General features: G+C 39.6%; 1 protein-coding gene across 1 annotated transcript in view; it reads right to left on the bottom strand.

The window, feature by feature from the left end:
- Positions 1-1,776: 1,776 nt before the first annotated feature.
- The window catches only part of LOC126248659 (acetyl-CoA acetyltransferase, cytosolic-like), a 66,908-nt gene continuing 48,023 nt past the window's right edge, over positions 1,777-20,661 (bottom strand). The window contains exons 6-9 of the mRNA XM_049949845.1: positions 18,240-18,425; positions 10,219-10,381; positions 9,267-9,432; positions 1,777-1,967 (exon numbers count right to left, since the gene is read on the bottom strand). Of these exons, the coding sequence (XP_049805802.1) occupies positions 9,314-9,432; positions 10,219-10,381; positions 18,240-18,425 (468 nt within the window). The 3' untranslated portion in view covers positions 1,777-1,967; positions 9,267-9,313. The remainder of the gene's footprint in view (positions 1,968-9,266; positions 9,433-10,218; positions 10,382-18,239; positions 18,426-20,661) is intronic.

The raw sequence follows: 20,661 nt of genomic DNA on the forward strand, positions 1-20,661 counted from the left end.
TCACGGGTGAGATAAGAGAAATTAGGGCGAGTATGGAAATATACAGACAGGTGTTTTTCCCTTGCTTCATTTGCAAGTGGAATAAAGGGACTGACCAATAGTGACAAAAGGTATGCTCTACTATACACCATACAGTGGTTCGCAGAGTATGTATGTAGATGCAGATGTAGATGTAGATTTTGTAGAAAATGTAACTATCCACTGCATACCCTACTAAACATTTTGAGTGTGTTCACACTGTGATTAATTTCATTTATGTTTTTCACTGGACAGAAAGACTTGGGTGATGGTCTAAATAAGCAACAGATATCATAAACAAAGTCAGCCATTTCAAAGTGTGAGTACTCTCAAGATCAACTGCAATACCAGGGAATATGTACAACCTGATGTGTTACCCTTCCTTCACCTCATTCATTGCACTGTGTCTCAATCGGGCAATTTTCGACATGTTGCTAGAAATATCGAAGACATTTAAAATGCATAATAGATATCATTTCTTCCTTGGCCTACCTCTCACCTGATATATCACACACTGTGAGTGTTTTGTATTGTGTCAGTATCATGATGATGATACTAGCCCAGCGTTTAGCTTTGACAAAAGATATCTTGAATACCATACCTTGGTATAGTCTGCCTGATTCAAAGACATGAAATGTAGCTCTTATCACAGGATTGATGACATCAAATACTGATTTTGGTCCTGAAATGTGACTGGATTTATCATTACATTCAAACCTTTCTTTGTTGATATGTGGATTATACCTCATTCATATTATTTGCTCATGGTGTTGCAATTTCTGCTTGTCATACAACAGTGAACCAGATCATTGGAAAGCTCATATTAATTTGAGCTTTGACTATGTAGAAGAAATTCTGTTTTTTTTTTTTAATTTTTCTGGTGGGCATCACATTTCTAATAGAGATTTGTGTGTTTAATTATGAGATGTACTGTGTTGTGCTTGGAATACACACTAGAAGTTAACATTGCTTTGACTGTTGAAAATGAAGTGTTTTACTGCTTTCATGACTGGATTCTCAAGGCTCATATCTTAGATCTTTTCATGGTATTGGAAGAACCCCATCAGGCAAGCTATTTGTTGTTCTGGAAACATTAGCACAAATGAAACGTCAAAATATCTCAAATTCTTGAAAAGCTGAGTACCTAGACATACATAATAGACACGTAAAACTTCTCTTGTGATTTTCTTGGAATTGCCAGAGGAGTGCACGTTACTATTTGCACATTATGTTGTTTCAATGGCCTGCTAAACGCATACAAAGTTTGAAGTAAATATATGATCCCAACATCGTGGCCTCCCCTTGTAAGATAATGTGTATATGTATGTATTGGTTGACTCTTCCCTTCATGATAAATGCTATGAAGTATGATAAACAAATGATTGGATAGAATTCTTTGGGAAAAAAAGGTAAAGTATGATCTTAAAATCAAGCAATATATTTCAGTAACCAGTGGTGTCAGACATGTGCAAAAATAAATCATCAATTTTACATTACACTGAATTATTTATTCACCTTTAAGGATTTTCATTATTACAGCCGATTTTCATAAGATCAATTGTCTCATGAATCATTAGTTTTCACTTCAAATAAATATAATTCATACACCTATAAAAATATTACCCCAAAAACAAAGTACACATGAATGCATACTGCATAGACAAAGCACAGGGTTTTGTACACAAAACCTTTCTGCCACATACAGTCTACACAATTCCTCTCACTGATCCAGTATAAGTAAAAGACTGTACAAAAAAATAAAGCTAATTTCTTGTATTTTCACACTGTCACAGATAAAATTTGGTACATAAGAGGCCAACATAACCAATAAATGCTATTTAAGAACCACGATCCATAAAAACTGAGCACATATATAGAACATACTACCAATTTTCTAAAATACGTATGCCACAAACCTTATTGTCGAAAAGGAGTGGTGTTATAAAATCCTGAAACAAACATAAAAACATTAATAGTCACACAATTATAAAATGTATGAGTTAATTTTACTTACATGAACTCTGCTACTTTATATTTAATTGATGAGATTACAATATAAAAAATTTTTAGATTTTTAATATTGGGAACTGAAAGAAGCTGAAGATTTTTTTTCAATAATAGATACACCGACAAGCTGTGAAGCTTGAATAATGTCCTTGTTTCTTGCATTTGGGACACACAATACTGTGTTTATTAGAGCCTTCACTAAAACAGCCTGAGACCAATGAGATTCAACTGTTAAAAGTGAAAAATTCTAAAAGCAGAAATTCCAAAAATTTCACTCTCTTCTTATTCATTCACACTGACTTCCACATGATATTCAACCACAGGGTAGGTAGAATGATTTCAACTGTCTGCACTAAACTTTGCAGTTAAAACATTGATAGACTGATGGGGGAAAGCGTAAAATAAGTACTCACGCAAGTGTGACTGGTTGATCATTAGCAACACAAACTGATGACAAAGCTACTATTCAGTTTTATTACATTAAATCTGTACACCAATAGCACTGCAGATTGGTGGGGAAAATTGTCCATTTGATGTTATATTCATTTTAGACTTAGTTTCTACAGCAGGTGGTACCATTTTGTAGACAACTTTTAGTTTTTGAAGGACGCTCACACCGCTCAGCGCCAATTTCTAGATCATTTAAAACAGTCTCCAAGCATCTCAAACTGGATAAACAAAGGTTCTGTAGTGTTTCCAAGGGAACCTTATACCATTCTTCCTACAAATAGTGACACATTCAGGTAAGGATGATGGAGGTGGATGGTGATCAGGCACCCTTCTCTCCAAAGCAGAACACAAAGGCTGAATAATATCAAGATCTAGTGACTGTGGTGGTCAGGGGAGATGTGACAATTCATCCTCATGCTCAAAAAACCAATCCTGAGTGATGTAAGCTGTGTGAACAGGGGCAATGTCATCTCTGAACACATCCCCATTGGGGAACAAAGACTGTACCATAGGATGGACCTTATCAGCCAAAATGGTCACACAATCCATGGCAGTATTGTGATCTTGCAGAGTAAGTATGGGGGTCCATGGAATACCATGATATGGCTCGCCAAATCCTCACTAAACCCTCACCATGTTTCACTCTTTGGACACAAACAAGCCAGAAGTTGGAAACAGTGTGAAACAAGACTCATCCAACCTAATGACTTTCTTCCATTGTTCTATAGTTAAGATTTTATGGCTTTGGCATGGTGTTTTCCTGCTACAGGCATTTTCATCACTAATGAGTGGTCTTGGAATTCCAGCTTGCCCTGCAACTCTCTGCTTATGAAGTTCGATTTGTATTGTTTTGAGGCTGATAGGGTTTGTGAGTGTCATATTTAGTTCTACAATGACTTTTGCAGATGTTGTGCTCTTATTACAGCCACAATCTTCTTCAGTGACACACTGGACTCATGTTTGGGAGGATGAAAGTGCAATCCCTGTCCAGCCATCCAAAAATTAGGTTTTTCGTACTTTTCCTAAATCACTTCAGTGCATGGCCAATTTCCTTCCCCATCTTTTTGTAGTCCAAGTTTGTGCTCCGTCTCTAATGACTGCACAGTCAACAGAATGTTAAACTCTTAGTCCTCCTTCCTTCTCCCTTCAATGACCGTCTATCACCATCACTTACACACTTTTGTCCCTGTTGTGACTTTGCAGATGATGTTTTCCCACTCTCCCTGCATGCAGCATAAATCTTTGATATGGTGCCTCTTGAAACACTTAACACTTCAGCTAACTCAGTTATGGAAACACCCACCATACGAGCACCTACAATTTGCTCTGACATGATGCACTCATAACTACACAGAACCATGATTGATACCTGCAACATATTGAGGATATTTCACAGGTGCTGTTTGGGGTCAAATACAACAGCGCAACCTGCAGGCTTGCCTAACATCTGTATTTACATTCAAACATGCACATCTTGCAATGCTTTTGTAGTTTCATACAACCCACACAGTTATGCCATAGCCAAATGTATTCATGTTGCTGAACACCGTCATAATCATTTCTCAAAAGTAGTGACTGAGGACACAGTTTTACATTTGCACGATGTTTCTACTTTTCTGGTGTGTAATGCATTTTGATTTGGCACTTCACTCACTGCAGTCATTATTTTGATGTCCCTACAATGGCAACACACCAGCTGGTATCCTGCAATGTGATTTAAACAACCATTTTGAAACATTTATGTCAAAACAGGCAGTCTTTTACAATAAGTGCTCACAAGTAAATATATGTTTAAGAAAAGATTAAATATTCATGAACTTACTTTTATTATGTAATTGACAATATATTTATCTTTAGACCAAATTTTGAAACATATTCTGACCTTCTATTGAAACTAGCCATTTTCTAGATACTCCATTGATATATCCTAACAAATCTCATTGGGCATATAATGTGGCACATCATAGCAATTGACAACAATATAATACACACCAATCATTCTGCTGATGACTCATCTCACAATGGACATGGTTGAGACTAGACATGATAGTGATTAATGTAACTTGCCGAAAAACTTTCATCCAACATGTTTAAAGTTTTATATAATTTTGTTAGTTAACCTGAATGGCAAATATCCATATCATAACTTTCAGTTCAATTTGATTATAATTTTATATTATTACCAATAACTGATACGCACTTCATAGCTGTAGCTACCTTCATCGAATACATCAATTAGTGCGACACTATTAGTTGCTATATTACCAAACATTTCAGTGATCACTATCACCATGTTTCAGCATTGCTTTTGCAGAAGCACAAAACATGGGTGTGAAACAAAGGCTGAGCTTGTTCCCCGCACCAATATTCTCCCTGTGACTGTAAGTGTTCACTTTTTGACTGTTCATGATTACTTGCTACATTAAAGTATCTGCGCAATAGAAATGAAATGTGTGTAAGTAAGCACTGCAAACTTTTCTTTCGATGATGACTATGACTAGGTGCAAAGGTCTGGTAATCTCATGCACTTAAGCAGGTATATGTATACATGTTTGTGTTTTTCTAAGTTTTGTATTATTTTGTGAATGAAAAAATTTAAAAGTTGTTACTTATTCCACATCACTGAAGGCCACTGTACTTAGAACCTGTGTAAGGGACATATAGGATGTCAGTGTCCTGTAAATGTTTATTGTGCATTTTTTCTAAGGATCTCCTCACTATAAGAAATATTTGCGTTTTGTGTTTCATTAATAATGATATCAGAAGTTTGTTCATGCTCATAAAGCACAAGGATAGGGATGGAAACTGTCCATATTCTTTTCAATGAAACCATCCCAAAATATGTCAACCAGTTTACAGAAATCCTTGAGAACCTAAACCTGGACTGTCAGACAGGAGTTTGAATCCAAACTCTTCCAAATGAACGTCCTGTGGTGTAGCCACTGCACCATATGGCTCAATTCCTCAGTTTGGGTCAGAGAATTGAACAAAGTTTGTGATTCTATGGAAAGAACAGAAAATCTAATCTAATTTCATCTTCTGAGTAATCTCTATGGTGACTGATTCTCACAGTGGATATATGCAGCTGAGTGAATCTGGATTCTATCTCTGAAAAACTCATTACATAGTTGCTTCAAAATAAATTAATACTGCATTGCTATCAGTCCAAAAATTTCTCAGAATTTCCTAATTTAAAAAGGCAAATGTCTTAATTTAACTCCAATTTCCAGAATAATCTTCAAATTAGTGCCCTCAGACTTCTACATAGCAACTGCAGTGATTTTCTGAATTTTGGAGGCACTGGTAGTAGTAGTCCATTTGCTGTAGTATGTTCAATTCTTGTTTTCAATCAATTTTGACCTCTTCAATGGAGATAACATTTTAACACAAATCATAAAGGGTTAGACCATATGAGCAGCTGACAGTGGTCACACTGTCTTCAACAATGAGTCAAAAAATAAGCAGTGTGTTGCACAGGTACAGCATTCTGTTCAAGCAACTGCTTTTAGTTGTTATATGTTTCAGGCCACTTACATTCAACATTTTCCCTGAATATCCTCAAACTGCAATGTAACAACATGGCAAGCTGAAATAAGTTTCTTCTAGACAGTTCCACAAATGATGGGATGAAAACGTGATAGTTCAATGGCTTTACAGTCTTTACCTGTCTGCTTCCTGTTCCCACAAATATCTTCTTCATACACTTTTACAATCAGTTCAGCATTACATGACAGTCAAGCAAAATGTTTGCCATCCTCCGCAAACTCTCAGTCGTTTTTGAATTTTCTGAACGGTCAGTCATGTAGAATACAATATGGCTTACACACTAGAGTGTATGTGCTATTCATCTAAAATTACCAAATGTTACTCCTGTTAAAGACATGGGAAACACGAGAAAAACTAAATCACTTTATGAATTTCCTTATAGTGCCTAATAAAAACTAATTTTTTAAATTATCTATATAATTTTTAAAGAGACAGTGGACTCAGTCTATGAGAATGTATAAACTCAAATTTTTCCTAGCATTCCTGATGTGACTTGTGAACAGAATAAACCTACAAACAGAGGCTGTTGAATTACTTGGTCAATGAGAATGATTTTGAAACTTCTTGGCAGATTAACACTGTGTATCAAATCTAGACTTGAAATTGGGATCTTTTCCTTTCACAAGCAAGTGCTCTTGGCTGCCAATGAAGGGCAAAGATCTCGAGTTCAGGTCTCGGTCTGGCACACAGTTTCAATCTTCCAGGAAGCCTTCATATCAGCACTCACTCCACTTCAGATTGAAAATTTCATTCTGTGAATTAAATTAATTTCCTTGCTTTCTGCAATCATCAATAGTCATCACTATTTCACTGGCAACGGAGTGACTGTTTTTTCATGGATAAAGAACATATTAAGATTCCAGGGGAGGGTTTGCTATTTAGTCCAGTCAAATAGCAGATATACCTTGCAAAAGGTGGGGTAGAAGATTTTATTTTTTTAACTCGTTCATATTGTTGGAAAGGTTAAAAAACCAAGTTTTGCCAACCAAATTTCTCTTGGGAAAACTTTCTGCAGTCAAAAAACTTCGAAAATTTCGGACTTTTTTCAGTTTTTTCAAAATATCTCAGTTTCATTTGCTCCTATCACTTTGATGTCTATTTTCTTTTTTAAAGAGCACAAAATTCTCTACAAATTTGATTCTTACCATTTTCTTCTACTCCCAGTATCGAAGGCGCTACAGCGCCTCAAAAAATACCAATTTTTCAAATTTTGAGCATAGTGGCAAGATACCTTATTTTTGAACACTGTTTTTTTCAGTTTCTGTTTGTGTAGTATAAATACGTTATACATCATGTTATATGTTGGAATTTACCACCTCACTTTCAGGTATTTAATTTCTTTGTATGCAACATGAGGATTGCTGGGCACCTAACTATTGTGATTCTTACATCACTACCTGAAGTTCACTATGGGCCACCTCAGCCCTGGTATTTGTAAAACTGTAAATATAAAAATACATCATTAAGACACACACACACACACACACACACACACACACACACACACACACACACACACACACACACACACACACAAAATAAATTGTCTCGGGAAACTGAACTATTATTAGCTGCAATAGGCAACCTAATAAGGTAGGTAATTATTCTTGTGTATAAAAGCCACACAGTTGACATTAAAAATAAGTAGCTTTATTACAATTAAAATGCATTGTCAGTTAATAAAAAATGTTGACAGTTCTGGGTGTGTAATACTTGTAATATCGCACTTTCGCGCACTTGAGACAGATATGAGCATCACTTCCAACGTTTTGATGGGCCAGGTTCCTCAGTGTCACCAGAAATACCTTGAGTTACGGATTCAGGGTCTGTACATAGAGTTGATCCCAGATTGACCTCTTCTTTAAACAGCGAGTCAGCCTCAGCAAGTTCGTTGATTTCGTCAGCGGTTTCCTCAACATCTTCACTGTCTTCATATAAAAATTTTGGCACATTTTCACAGTTGACCCCAATACATTTCTTGCAAATTGAAGAACATTTCAAATCCACTTTTCTGCAGGAGCACGCTCCTCCACAGTTCAGCTTGCATGAGCATGAAACAATGTGAAGAAGTGCTTCAGGTGCTGGATCATTATAACGGGTATTGGACCATGGTCACTGTGATTCGAGCCCCATTTCTCAGGAGGTTTCCAGTTTCCCATCCAACTTTGGACTTTTTGGTAAGTCCTCAACAAATGATGTTGTGCAGCATCTTGTGTAGGTGGCAACCGTGCAAAATTCAGTTTGCTTTTTGTGGCAGACTTGGCGAATAGCTGGTACCGCAAATGGTCTAGTGTGTGGGAACTGCTGACACCTCCACTATACAATGCGATAGTAACCTGTTCTCCTGCTGTTATTATTTCTTCACAGGTAGCATGTGGTTTATTGAACGTGCAAAGCGCTGAGGTTAGGTGTTCATTTTTCGCAACAATATTGCAGCACTTAATTTAACCTTGACCAAAAAAGGCGGATGTTGTATCACATCCGCTAAAGGCGTGAGTGAACAGAACATATTCACTGTCAAACTTGTAAGATGCAGTGGAAAACCACTTGTCTTCTGCATTTCCTCTTCCGCTTTGAGAATCTCGTATAAAAAAATAAAAGTGGGCTTCACATAAGTGCTGCTTCTAAAAATTAAGTTCTTTAATCATTAATGAATATGCCCGCATCTCGTGGTCGTGCGGTAGCATTCTCGCTTCCCACGCCCGGGTTCCCGGGTTCGATTCCCGGCGGGGTCAGGGATTTTCTCTGCCTCGTGATGGCTGGGTGTTGTGTGATGTCCTTAGGTTAGTTAGGTTTAAGTAGTTCTAAGTTCTAGGGGACTGATGACCGTAGCTGTTAAGTCCCATAGTGCTCAGAGCCATTAATGAATAGTTATTTCAAACTTGGGAAGATTTTGCAGATTTTTGTACAATACAATCGAGAGTGACTCTGAACAACTGCATGTCTATTACTTTTCATATTGTTGAATGGTATATTAGTTCTGCTTATTATAAAAATAATCATCACTGTGTGTGGATGTGTAAGAAGGGGAGGAGGATTGTGCTTGTGTGAATGAGAGGGAGGGCTGTCTGCTGCTGTGCCTGGCAGTAGCAAATGCTGTATTTGTTTTCCTTAAATGAAATGGCACATTCACTAACTCTCCCAAACTGTTAGGAGCCTACAAATAAATGTAACACCTGTGTTGATGAAAAAATAAATACTTCAAAAAATTGATTGTTTTGATGGTACCACATAATTTTACTTACCTACAAAACACATCCTTCTCTTGATTATTGCCAAATCTGCCATAATCTCAGCACATTTCAATGCCAATAGCAATACCCATTCCACCTCCAATACAGAGAGCGGCAACACCTCGCCTGCCTCTGGTCCTTTGAAGAGCATGAAGTAAAGTCACTATTATCCGTGCTCCTGAAATGTATATCATCACAATTAAACCAATTATAGCAGATTTCTTCACAGAGTGGATATCTAATGCAAGGTAAATGAATGAGGTTATGTTAGGGCATTATCAAGCTAAGGGACTACAATAATGATGGATTGGTTTGTATTACAGTTATAGATGATTTAGCTTTTATGAGCTATACATTCCACTACCAACATTACATTTTTCTCTAAAGAATGTTTTGATTGGTCTACTTCAACTACACCTCTGTACTCCCTGTCTATTCCAAATATTATCTACTTGACAAAAATAAGGTAAGTGTTATGTTAAAAAGGATTTGCCCATGTGTCATCAATGCACATGCTCCCTTCATTATAGCACTTAAAATCTGCACTGTATGAGCCATATCTCTAATATGCAAGTGACAAATGTGTGCAAAATGGATGAACCATGTGTTATGATGATTCATTAGAATCTGTGCTGACAAATTATTTCCTTCAATGATTCAAAATATTGTTCTAGTAATGACGCTGATTTTGCACATAGTTAATAATATGGTTGTCACTTGTTGGCAAGCAGGTGTATAAAACATTCTTGAAATTGGAGCCATAGTCGTTATCTACTAATGACTAAAACTCAAATCAGCTCCATATTGTGACTCAAATTAATGGAAGAAGACAATATTAAATTTTAAAGTCAGTTTTACAAAATAACATGCCACCACTGACACAATGGCTCGTACTCATGCAGTTAAGTAGAAGAGGTTGAGTAGAAGCATTTACAAATAAAACATCTTGAAAGCAAGTACATACCAGAAGCCCCCAGTGGATGCCCTAGGGCTATTGCACCACCACTAACATTAACTTTTGCTGGATTAAGACCCAACTGCTTCAATACTGCTATGGCTTGGCAAGCAAAGGCTTCATTTATCTCAAACAGATCTACATCAGATATGCCCCAGTGTACCTTCTCTAACTAGAATGAAGAATAAAACAACACTTTAGACAAAAGCAGTCCCCTTTTCACAACACAGTGTTCTCCATTAGTAATTTACTACAGGAACTTCAAACAAATAAACAACATCTGACAAACCAATACTGATACAAAAATACAGAGACACAGTAACAGCACAATAATACTGTGGACTTCACACAGCACCAGAATTACTAAAGCTCAAAGAAATGCCATTATCTATACATGGTGTCTCTCCTAAGAGTCAACTGGCACATTTTCTCTGGTGTTTCAACAGATATTTGCAATTTTGTTTCTGTGCTATGTAACTGGAGCCAGCCCAAATGAAAATGTTTATGTGAAGCCCAATTTTGGCGGAAAGTGTTTGCTAGTTCCACTTACAAGCAAAATGATTTTGAAAATCAGAATTTTATGTGCCCATTTGGCAGAGTGGTCCCAGGTTAGTCTAGTCTGATATTTGTTTTATCAGTATGTGTTAACACAAACAGTAAAACACAAAGCATAAACAGAAATCAAGCACCTACTCAGTACTGCGGCATGCTTGGCAGTAGCAGTCAGTGCAGGCCAGGGCAGTGCTGTCACTGCAGGAGTACTAGTTACTCTTCGAGTTTTACTGTCCCTGTTAATATATAACAACAAAACAAATATCACACTACACTAATCTGGGACACTCTATCAAATGGGCACATAAAATTCTGATTTTAAAATCATTTTGTTTGTAACAGGAAACAAACTGATGTTTTCTATCTTCACCAGGAGTTACTTGAAAGAGGTGATGGGCACTATTTGTTTGGGCTGACTACACATACACAATGCAAAAATTAAATGGCAAATATCTGCTGAAACAGCAGAGAAAATGCACATGATGATTCTTAGGAGTGACACCCTTTATTAAATAATTGCCAAGGGATGTAAAATTGGAAAATACTACCTATAAAACTAGGAGAGGAGCAGACAAAGGGTAAATATAGCCAACAGGCTGTTCCAGGTCTAGTGCCCACTCGCTGGCAGCAGCAGGCTAGGCAGGTCAGGGCAAACACAGCTTAGAAGTGGGCAGTCAAGCAGACATGATGAGACATACTAAATCGTACTACATGGCCGAGAGCCTATAGCTGCACCTGCCTTCTGATGAGCTGATGGGTGCCCTTGCCTTATGGGATAGTGCTGGAAAAGCCTGGGGTAGATAGAAGGGACAGTTCAGTATAAGAAGTGGGGGATTGTAATGTTGGATCATCAGATGGCTGATTTAGTAAATTTTGGGCTTACAATCATGCAAATTCCACCTCTCCCACTAGTATATTTGCCATTTATCAAGAGTCTCTTGGCTCACTCCCAGGTGGTCTGGGAGATACACAGCCAAAATATCAGTGGAAGCGGAATTTACACAGCTGCATGCTCAAAATTTGATTATTCATTATGCCTTGAAAAGCTGAAAATGCACATCCAGATTAGTTCAGTATCACAATGTTTTAATAAGAATGGTCATATAGGATACGCCTATGCCCCTGCTGGATGGATTGAACCTATTGATACTAGTTGTTGGCTATGTCTCTTGATGTAATGATGATGTACTCCTTTGACACCATATGTGTGCAAATATAAATAGAACATAACATTGAAAATTATTTGCATTCATATTATTTTCTAGAATACATACTATCATGTAAGACTGACCTGTAATGTGCCCTGAGGTCTAGGTTAAGTTAGAAACTGACAGTTTGGTTCCAAGTTGGTGAAATTAGCAAATTAGGATATGAAACATTAGTTGTGATGAATGTATAATTCAATTAGTGGTTTATGTCCATTCTTTTGATGGCTTCGTGTTTCAAAGAAGTTGGATGCTATTGGCTGATTAAGTATTTCCACCCCTGCCTTCCTTTGATCGAATAACCAGATTACCCTGGTGATTAAACACTCTACAATGAATATAAACTATGGTGCAACTTATAAGCAACGGTAAGAGCATTTTAAGCGACTGATGGGAGAGTGTTTAATTGAGTGGCCATACTCCACTTGTTGTACAACACATCTGAATGGAAATGACAAGACATTAGAAAGATGTAAAGAGATAGAGAACAAGTGTACAATGATAAAATGAAGACAGGGCAAACTACACTATTACACATTATTTGAAGTTCCAACCCACAAAAACGTAGATCCCTCAGTGCTGACATATGTAACTATGAAGAATTTTATGTTGTGCATTTTAACAGATAAATGATCAGCAGTAGATTATTAGTCGACACTGGTCAAAACTTGCAAGAGTAATAAACTGTAGCACTGAAAGAGAACAACGTGGTAGTCATCTAGTTAAAGAAACTGAAGAAAACTTTTATTTCATTTTGATTGCATCTCTGGGATGCAAAGCAAAAACCTTCTTCATGTGTTCAGAATTTTACTGCTGAGTCACCAAACGTAATTTCTCAATTACTAGCGAAAGGAGTTTAATTAAAAGGCTATGTTACAATTTTCCACTGCAGAGAGGAAACTAATATGTAACATATATCACATTAAAAAAAGTTTTGAAACCTATGCAGTCAGCACACCAGCTACCAAGAATAAATGATACAGACCTTTCACACAGTAAAAGGGTAGTAAATGTCTACACCAATAAGAAATATCTCACATCATTAGTGCAACCTCACTTACTGTAGGGGAAAAAGGTTTCTGCATGACATGCAACCTAAATAACAAGATTTAAGTTAAACATTTAAGCTGTGCTTGCTGTCTGTTAGTTCCAAGGAAGGACATTGCCCAAAAGCTTAGTTACAATATAAATCTAACTAGTGTGTATTTGTCACTCAACACCTCATCTACAAGATGAGTGGTCACCTTCACTCCCTATGTTGTTAGTATTCTTTTTACGACTTTCCAGTATCATTAAGCTAATATTACTGAGATAATATTTTCTGTTTGGATCATCAAAAAAGTATGGAGAAGGGCTCTACGTTATGTGGCATGCAAGAACTACACCTTCCACCTTGACTGATTAACTGAAGGAGGTTATGGGACTAAATGGCGAGGTCATCAGTCCCGCGATTCCAAAGCTCCACACAGAAGAGAGAGGGTCCACTAAAAGTGGACGGATCCAGTCAGAGGAGTCAAACTATAAAACAAAGAAGTTAAAACACACACATTAGAAGGTATAAAAGGGTACCCACAACTCTTTACAAGAGGGAGTGGTCATGGGTCCCAGACCAATAAAACGTGAAGAGGGGCCCCAACCACAACCACTCTGCCCCTGCTCCAGGAATAAAACAAAAACTTATATCTGAAAATAAAAACCACTTTCACAGAGGAAACAGAGGACCAGATCTACCATCCGTGAACAGTCTGCTAAAATTAAATTTATGTAATCTGGAAGACTGTACTTAGTATGAGGGACCAAAAGAAGGGGACATTCCACTAATATATGGGATACCGTCAGTCTGGCTCCACAACCAAACTGTGGGCGTAGTTCGTTATGCAAGAGGAAACAATGAGTGAGCCTGGTATGACTAATGTGTAGACAGCATAAGACAGTGGATGACAGTGGACTCCCAGAGGAGCAGAAGAAAGAGTGCCAAACCGCAGTAGACTCCTTGATTGTGTGAAGTTTATTACTGAGAGCAGTAGTGCACCAGATGTCATTCCAGTTTCGGGCAACGTGAGATTTGACTGAGATCTGCATATCATCCGGAGCTGGAATCATGAAAGGGAACAGGTGATAAGTATCTACTACTCTGGCTGAACGGTCAGCCAGTACATTTCCTGGGATGCCCATACGACTTGTGACCCAGAGAAAGACAACTGAGCAGGTGGCACGGCCAAGCACAGAGAAAGGGTCATGGATAGCAGAGACCCAAGGGTGACGAGAGTAGCATCAGTCGATAGCCTCAAGGCTGCTCACTGAGTCGGTACATTATAAAACACTGTGGAAGGAGACCTGAGAAACAAAATGGAGGGCCCTGTTGATGGCTAGTAGCTATTCTGTGAACACACTAGAGGATCCCAGCAATAAATAGTGTTCTAAGCTAGTAGGAGACATGAAAGAGTATCCCACCTTATCTTGTCGTATTAGAACCATCAGTGTAGAAGATGGTGGCAGCCCGGAACTCTGCAAGGATGGAATGTACAAGATGCTGGAAAACCATAGTGGTGACAGAGACCTCAGCACCCTGGATTAGGTCGGTCCTAATACATGGTCTAGGCACCACCTGGTGTGGAGGGGCGAGGAGAAAATAGACAGGGCGCATTCCAGTGAGTGGAGATGGATATCCCAACAGAGGGGAAGAGGAAGTGAGATGCATTCCAACTGGCAATCCCACCTGAGGATAGTTAACAGGAGGAAGACATCCCTCGTTTGCAAAGAGGTCTGGGTATATGGGACGGTCAGGGAATCTGCGAATGGTAATTGCATAAGAAACCAAGAATTGGCTCCATCGTATTTGTAGAGGGAAGAACCCCGCTTCTGCAAGGAGATTGTCAACGGGATTAGTGCAAAAGGCACCAATAGCCAGACGCACCCCACAGTGGTGATCAGGGTCAAGTATTTTCAGATTGGAAGGAGCCACTGAGGCCTATACTTGACAACCATAGTCTAGTATGGACCAGACCAGAGCACAGCAAAGATGCAGAAGAGTAGCATGGTCTGCTCCCCTAGCAGTGTGGACCAGGAGGCAGAGAGCATTTAGCTTCCACATGCACATAGTCTTCAGGTGGTGAATAAGGGGTAGCCACATCAGCTTTTTATCAAAAACAAGGTCCAAGAACACCAAGGAGCTGGTCACCTAAATAAAGTTCTGGATCAGGGTGTACTGTGGGTCACTGATAAAAATGTATTACCCATGTTTGGGGGGGAAAAATCTGGAAGCCATGGGAGGCAACCCATGCAGAGGCCTGTCAGATGGCACCTTGGAGCTGGTACTCAGCAGATGCTACCGAGTGGGAGCTGCACCGGATGCAAAAATTGTTGACATACAATGCCAGGGTAACCACAGGCCCAACAGAGGTTATAAGCCCATTGATATCTATGAGGAAGTGTGTGACACTTAACACAGAACCCTGTGAAACACCGTTCTCCTGAATCCAAGGGGTGCTGAGTCAAGTGCCAACTCAAACTCTGAAGCGCCGGCAGGATAAAAACTCACAGATAAAAAATCAGAAGGGGGGGTCACAAAAGCCCCAGTCATGGAGGGTACCTAAAATGTGATGGCGTCAAGCCATGTCATATGCCTTATGTAGGTCAAAGAAGACTGTGACAAGGTGCCAGCAGTTAGTAAAAGCCTGTCAGATTGTTGTTTACAATTTGAGTTAATGGTCAGTTGGGAGATCAATTTTCCCAGAAGCCACATTAATACGCTGGCATAAGACCCCAAATTCAAGTACCCAACATAATCGGAAGCTACCAATCCTCTCAAAGCACTTTAAGTTTGTCAGGCTAATCAGGCAATAGTTGTTGAGAGATGTTTGGTTCTTCCCATGGTTAAGGATGGGGATAACTATACTGCCTCACCATTGTGAAGGGAAAGCACCTGTGGGCCAAATGCAGTTGAAGATCATGAGTAAATGTTGCCTCAGGGTAATGTCCAAGTGTAGGATCATCTGGTTGTGGATGGAATACGGACCTGGGCCGTGTCATGTGAAGATGTAAGAGCCTGTAAGACTTCCCATTTAGTGAAGGGTTGATTATAAGATCCAAGATGGTGGCAGCTGAAAGAGGCCGGGGAGGGGGGGGGGGGGGGGGAGGTCTGTTCAACTCGGCATTTCTGCTGAAGAAAGGTAGCGGGATAGGAAGAGGATGACGATACTGTCATCACTGGCAGGTGCCGAAGAAGAGGGGGCACTTCTTTGGGCGGGGTGGGGGAGTGGCTACCGAGGGAAGGTCATGGGAACTGCAAAGGAGGGGGATTGGAGAGGGGGATGGGGGTGAGGTAAGGAAGAGGTAGGAGTGAGAAAGGATGTAACAGAGGCAAAAGTTGAAGAAAGTGACGCCAGATGGAGTGTTTCATATTTTTGACGAGCCTAAGCTAGGCAATCTGGCGAGCGAGGGAGAGTCGGTCATGACAACTGACACACACAGGTGGTGGAACACAGGGGCTACCCTCATAGAGTGCGTGTCCATCGTCACCATACAGAGGGTTCGCCGTGCAGTAAGACATATGCCCCAAACACAAGCACCGAAAGCACCTCATGGGTGGTGGGACGTAAGGCTTCACATCACATCTGTAGTACATAACCTTGACCACCTCTGGGAGGGAATCCACTCTAAAGCCAGAATGAAGGTGCTGGTATTGGTGCAGTTGTCTTTGTGACCCTTCTGCACACATCAAAAAAAATGAATGCCGCATCGCTGCAGATTAATCCTAGAGCCCCTCGTCAGTTTGGAGGATGAGGTAACTATGAAAAATCACTGCCTGGGCCATACCCAGAGATTGGTGAGTAGTAATAGACACTGGGAGATTGCCAAGATAATCACAAGCATGAAGAACTGCAGATTGGGTGGCAGTAGAAGCTTTGATCAACAGGGAGCCTGACTGCGTGTTATTGAGACACCCCACTTCACCAAACTTGTCCTCTATCTTCTCCACAAAAAACAATGGCTTTGAGGCAGTGAATGTGTACTCATCCATCCTAGTAAAGACAAGGTAGTGGGTAAAGTGTTTCATCCCCAAATGGTGAGCCTGGCCCCCCCTCCCACGGTGTAGCCAGGGAATGGAAGGCAGCCAGGTCAAGTGAAGCAGCATTCAATGATCCTTCACCATTTGAAGAGACGGCTGTTTGAGAATGGTCAGATTTTTGCAGCTTGATACGCTTCATGTGCCAAGCATTTGCCCTGATACCACTCACTCCGATCAGGGGCTCTCCACGTGTGCCACCCACCCACAGCAAGGACCACCAAGCACGGCGGCTGTTGCTGGGAGTTCCAATGCTCCAGGAAGACAAGCAAACACTCCTTGGCATCCATGGGGAGGGAACAGCTGAGGTATCAGTAATGTGATCCCTGTGTTGCCAGGGGGCTCAACCAGATGGGTACATAACAGCCCCACAACACAGACTGCCTGCACCACACCCCAGACACTAGGGAGAGAGTTCTTCCCCAAATGGCTCACACTAAAGACAGAAAATTTAGAAGTGGAGATCAAATACCAAGGGTGCACCAAAATGCCAAAAAGGACGAAAGAGAACAGGCAAGAGGAACAAAATTGCAAGGAATACAGGGAACCAGGTGGATAACCAGGTCAAAATAAATCAGAACACCAGGAGAGGAGAAGGAGGGGGCAGCGGGGAAGGAGTGACGATAGGGAGAGAGGTGCAGGATAAAGGAAATGCAGCCAGGGAAGGAAGAACGGGCTGCAATAGCTCAGGGGCCCAAAGCGCCATGCACAGACTAACAAAATAACCAGGAGCCCCTGGGGTAAGGGGTAACCGGGGGGGGGGGGGGGTCCACCTTAAAATTAACAGCAATTAATGACTGGGTGCTTGTGAACATTAACATGCAACTTTATTTTTCATTTATGAAAGGATGGCTGAACAATGTCAAGCACAGAGAAAAGTAATTTGGTTTTCAAGCAAACCATCACTTTATCTCTACTGAATATCCAGACACAGCAATGACAAACTTAAAATAACTAAACATACACCCATTCAACACAACAATTATCCCACATTCACAGCAAACAATACCCTGTACTATAACACGTAAATACTGACAGATTCACATGTTACACATTAGAGGCATAGCAAGCTGCAGCATAATGAATGTGTTAGGTAAGAAGGAGGGAGGGAGGGAGGGGGAGAGCACAATTGGAAAATAATATCTAACTGATCACATATTCTAAAGATAAGAATAGGTAAAACCTCAATGCACTGCACTACTTACCAGTGCAGTTATAGCTGGTACAGGACCCATACCCATATACTGTGGGTCAAGACCACCTTGCGACCATCCAATGATTTTAGCCATAGGCTTGATACCTTTCTCCAAAGCAAGTTTGTTGGACATTAGTACTAATGCTGCAGCACCATCATTTACACCTGATGCATTTCCAGCTGTGATAGTACCATTCTGTAATAAGAACAATATACCAGACCAATTAATTACATTATTCTAATTAGAAATTAGTACATTTTTATAGTCATTTCTGTTTAAGATACTACAAGAATGAGAAGAGAAATATAGAGTTAGATACAGAGAGAGAGAGAGAGAGAGAGAGAGAGAGAGAGAGAGAGAGAATTAATATCTAAAGAAGAGCTAAGGTTTAAAAAATTAGTGTGTGACTTTCTGATAAGGTTTTTTCATCAACTTGTCTAATATCTATTCTGTCTATTGGGGGTGGATATATATTGGACACCTTTTGCAACAACATTCGCATTTTGTTCTGCAAATTAGTAATACCATTGGTTTGGTTTTTGACGTTCACATACATCTTATCTAAAACACGTTTACTACCGAGTAATGCAATTTTACCCCTTCCTTGTTTATTTTATTTTATGACTAAGTGTGTCAAGCCACTTCCAGTTGGAACTCTTGCATGTCTTCACTTTTTATAAAATGCTCTCCATCTAGAGTTTTCTTGAGTGGCCTGAGTACATGAAAGTCACAAGGTGATGGGTCTGGGCTATAGAGCCAACGCTGAAAAGCTGTTCAATAACGCTGAAAAGCTGTTCAATACCTATCAGCTAAAGTTTGTTGCATTAATTGCTGTGCTGTAGAGTTTAGCATAAGCTTTGAGCAGCAACACACATACTGTTAGTCTGTTGTGTTGATCAAATTAGTATGCAACTCAAACATAGTGGAAACCACAGTAGTACGCAAAATTAATTCTTTGAAATTCATGGAGCAAACTTATTAACACTATACCTTTGGAGTCACAGAAAATATGTTGCCATAACTCGATATGCAATATCCACATTCTGGCTTTCACTTCAACACGTGATAGCACAAGAAGTGGCAATGGCTGAAATTGCAATTGCTCCCTATGTTAAGCTGATCAAATTACATAGCGCACAATACCGCTTGTAAAACGATGGGGTACTTGTAACAAAGAGTGTAACTGATGGAGCCACACCTTATTGACACACAGCATGAAGCATGCATCCTCTAAAAATAGAACACAAGAAAAAAGCTTCATGTCATTCCTAGGACTTCAGACATGGAAAAGACACTGAAGTCATGTGGTATAGCCAAGCACAGGGGGAAAAAATTTATTATTGGGGCACTTACTATATAGTGCCTTCGTCGTTTGGTGTTGTAGTTGACTATTTGATGAGTAACTGCATAATGGCAAGTTTGAGATCAAATCCCACTTTCAGCAGTTATTTTTTATTTTGCTGAGTCAATTCATTTAGCCAACAAAAAAGTCAGAAATTAAAAGAACAGACTGTTTACAGTTCTTAATAAGAGGATTTCAGCCCTCAAAATGGCACCACATGTAGTTCCTCTATCGGTTTATATTTAGTCCAAAAGCCTCCCACAGTCACGACTACGTGGATCCTGCTAGAAAGGGAGTCCACGAGATGTGTAATAAATCTCTCACATTCTACCACCTGTCATCATGCAGTTGATCATCCGACTGTCAATTACACCACCTAACTATGAAGTCATTATACTAAGAGCTCCAATACTCGTGTATGTATTGCTGGTTTCCATGCGTGACTCATCTCATGGTCTTAAGTGCCTTTTACATGTCTCAAATACTAGGAATTATATGGCACAGATTTTCTTGTGTTCTTCCAGAGGTTGTGTGCTTCATGCTGATTGTCTATAATATAACTCTCTTAATTACAAGTCCTGTACTTATATGAGCAGTGTTGTAAATTCTGTAATGTGACTGCTTTCTCGGCAACAAAGGCTTTGCATAACATAACAAACAATTCAAATTTTTGGCACATGGTCCATTTTAGCTCCGGCCATACGTTTTCAAAGGGGGCTGAAGTCTGGTGCAGTAGGAGAAAGAGAAATCTTCTCCCATTCTGCAAACCCCTCCTGCAACATAGCTAACATGTATTCAACAATGATCCTTCAGGATACAGTTGTCATGCTGATGGGATCTTAACATTACCCATGGTAAGCGTATACTGGCAGCATAAAATTGAATAACTATCCTGTGCATTATCCCAAGTCTAGCTTCAAACAGCCTTACATATGAAGTCACAAGAAGGTAACTTGTCTTTATATTTGGATACAAATGGACATCACACTTGACCATCATTTGATCTGGAAAATACTGGCTGTCAGAAAATATTGCAGTCTCCTTGTCACAATATGTACTTTCCTCAGCAAATGGTAATCACTAGAGTCG

This window comes from Schistocerca nitens, chromosome 3, assembly GCF_023898315.1.
Source record: "Schistocerca nitens isolate TAMUIC-IGC-003100 chromosome 3, iqSchNite1.1, whole genome shotgun sequence".
NCBI lineage: Eukaryota > Metazoa > Arthropoda > Insecta > Orthoptera > Acrididae > Schistocerca > Schistocerca nitens.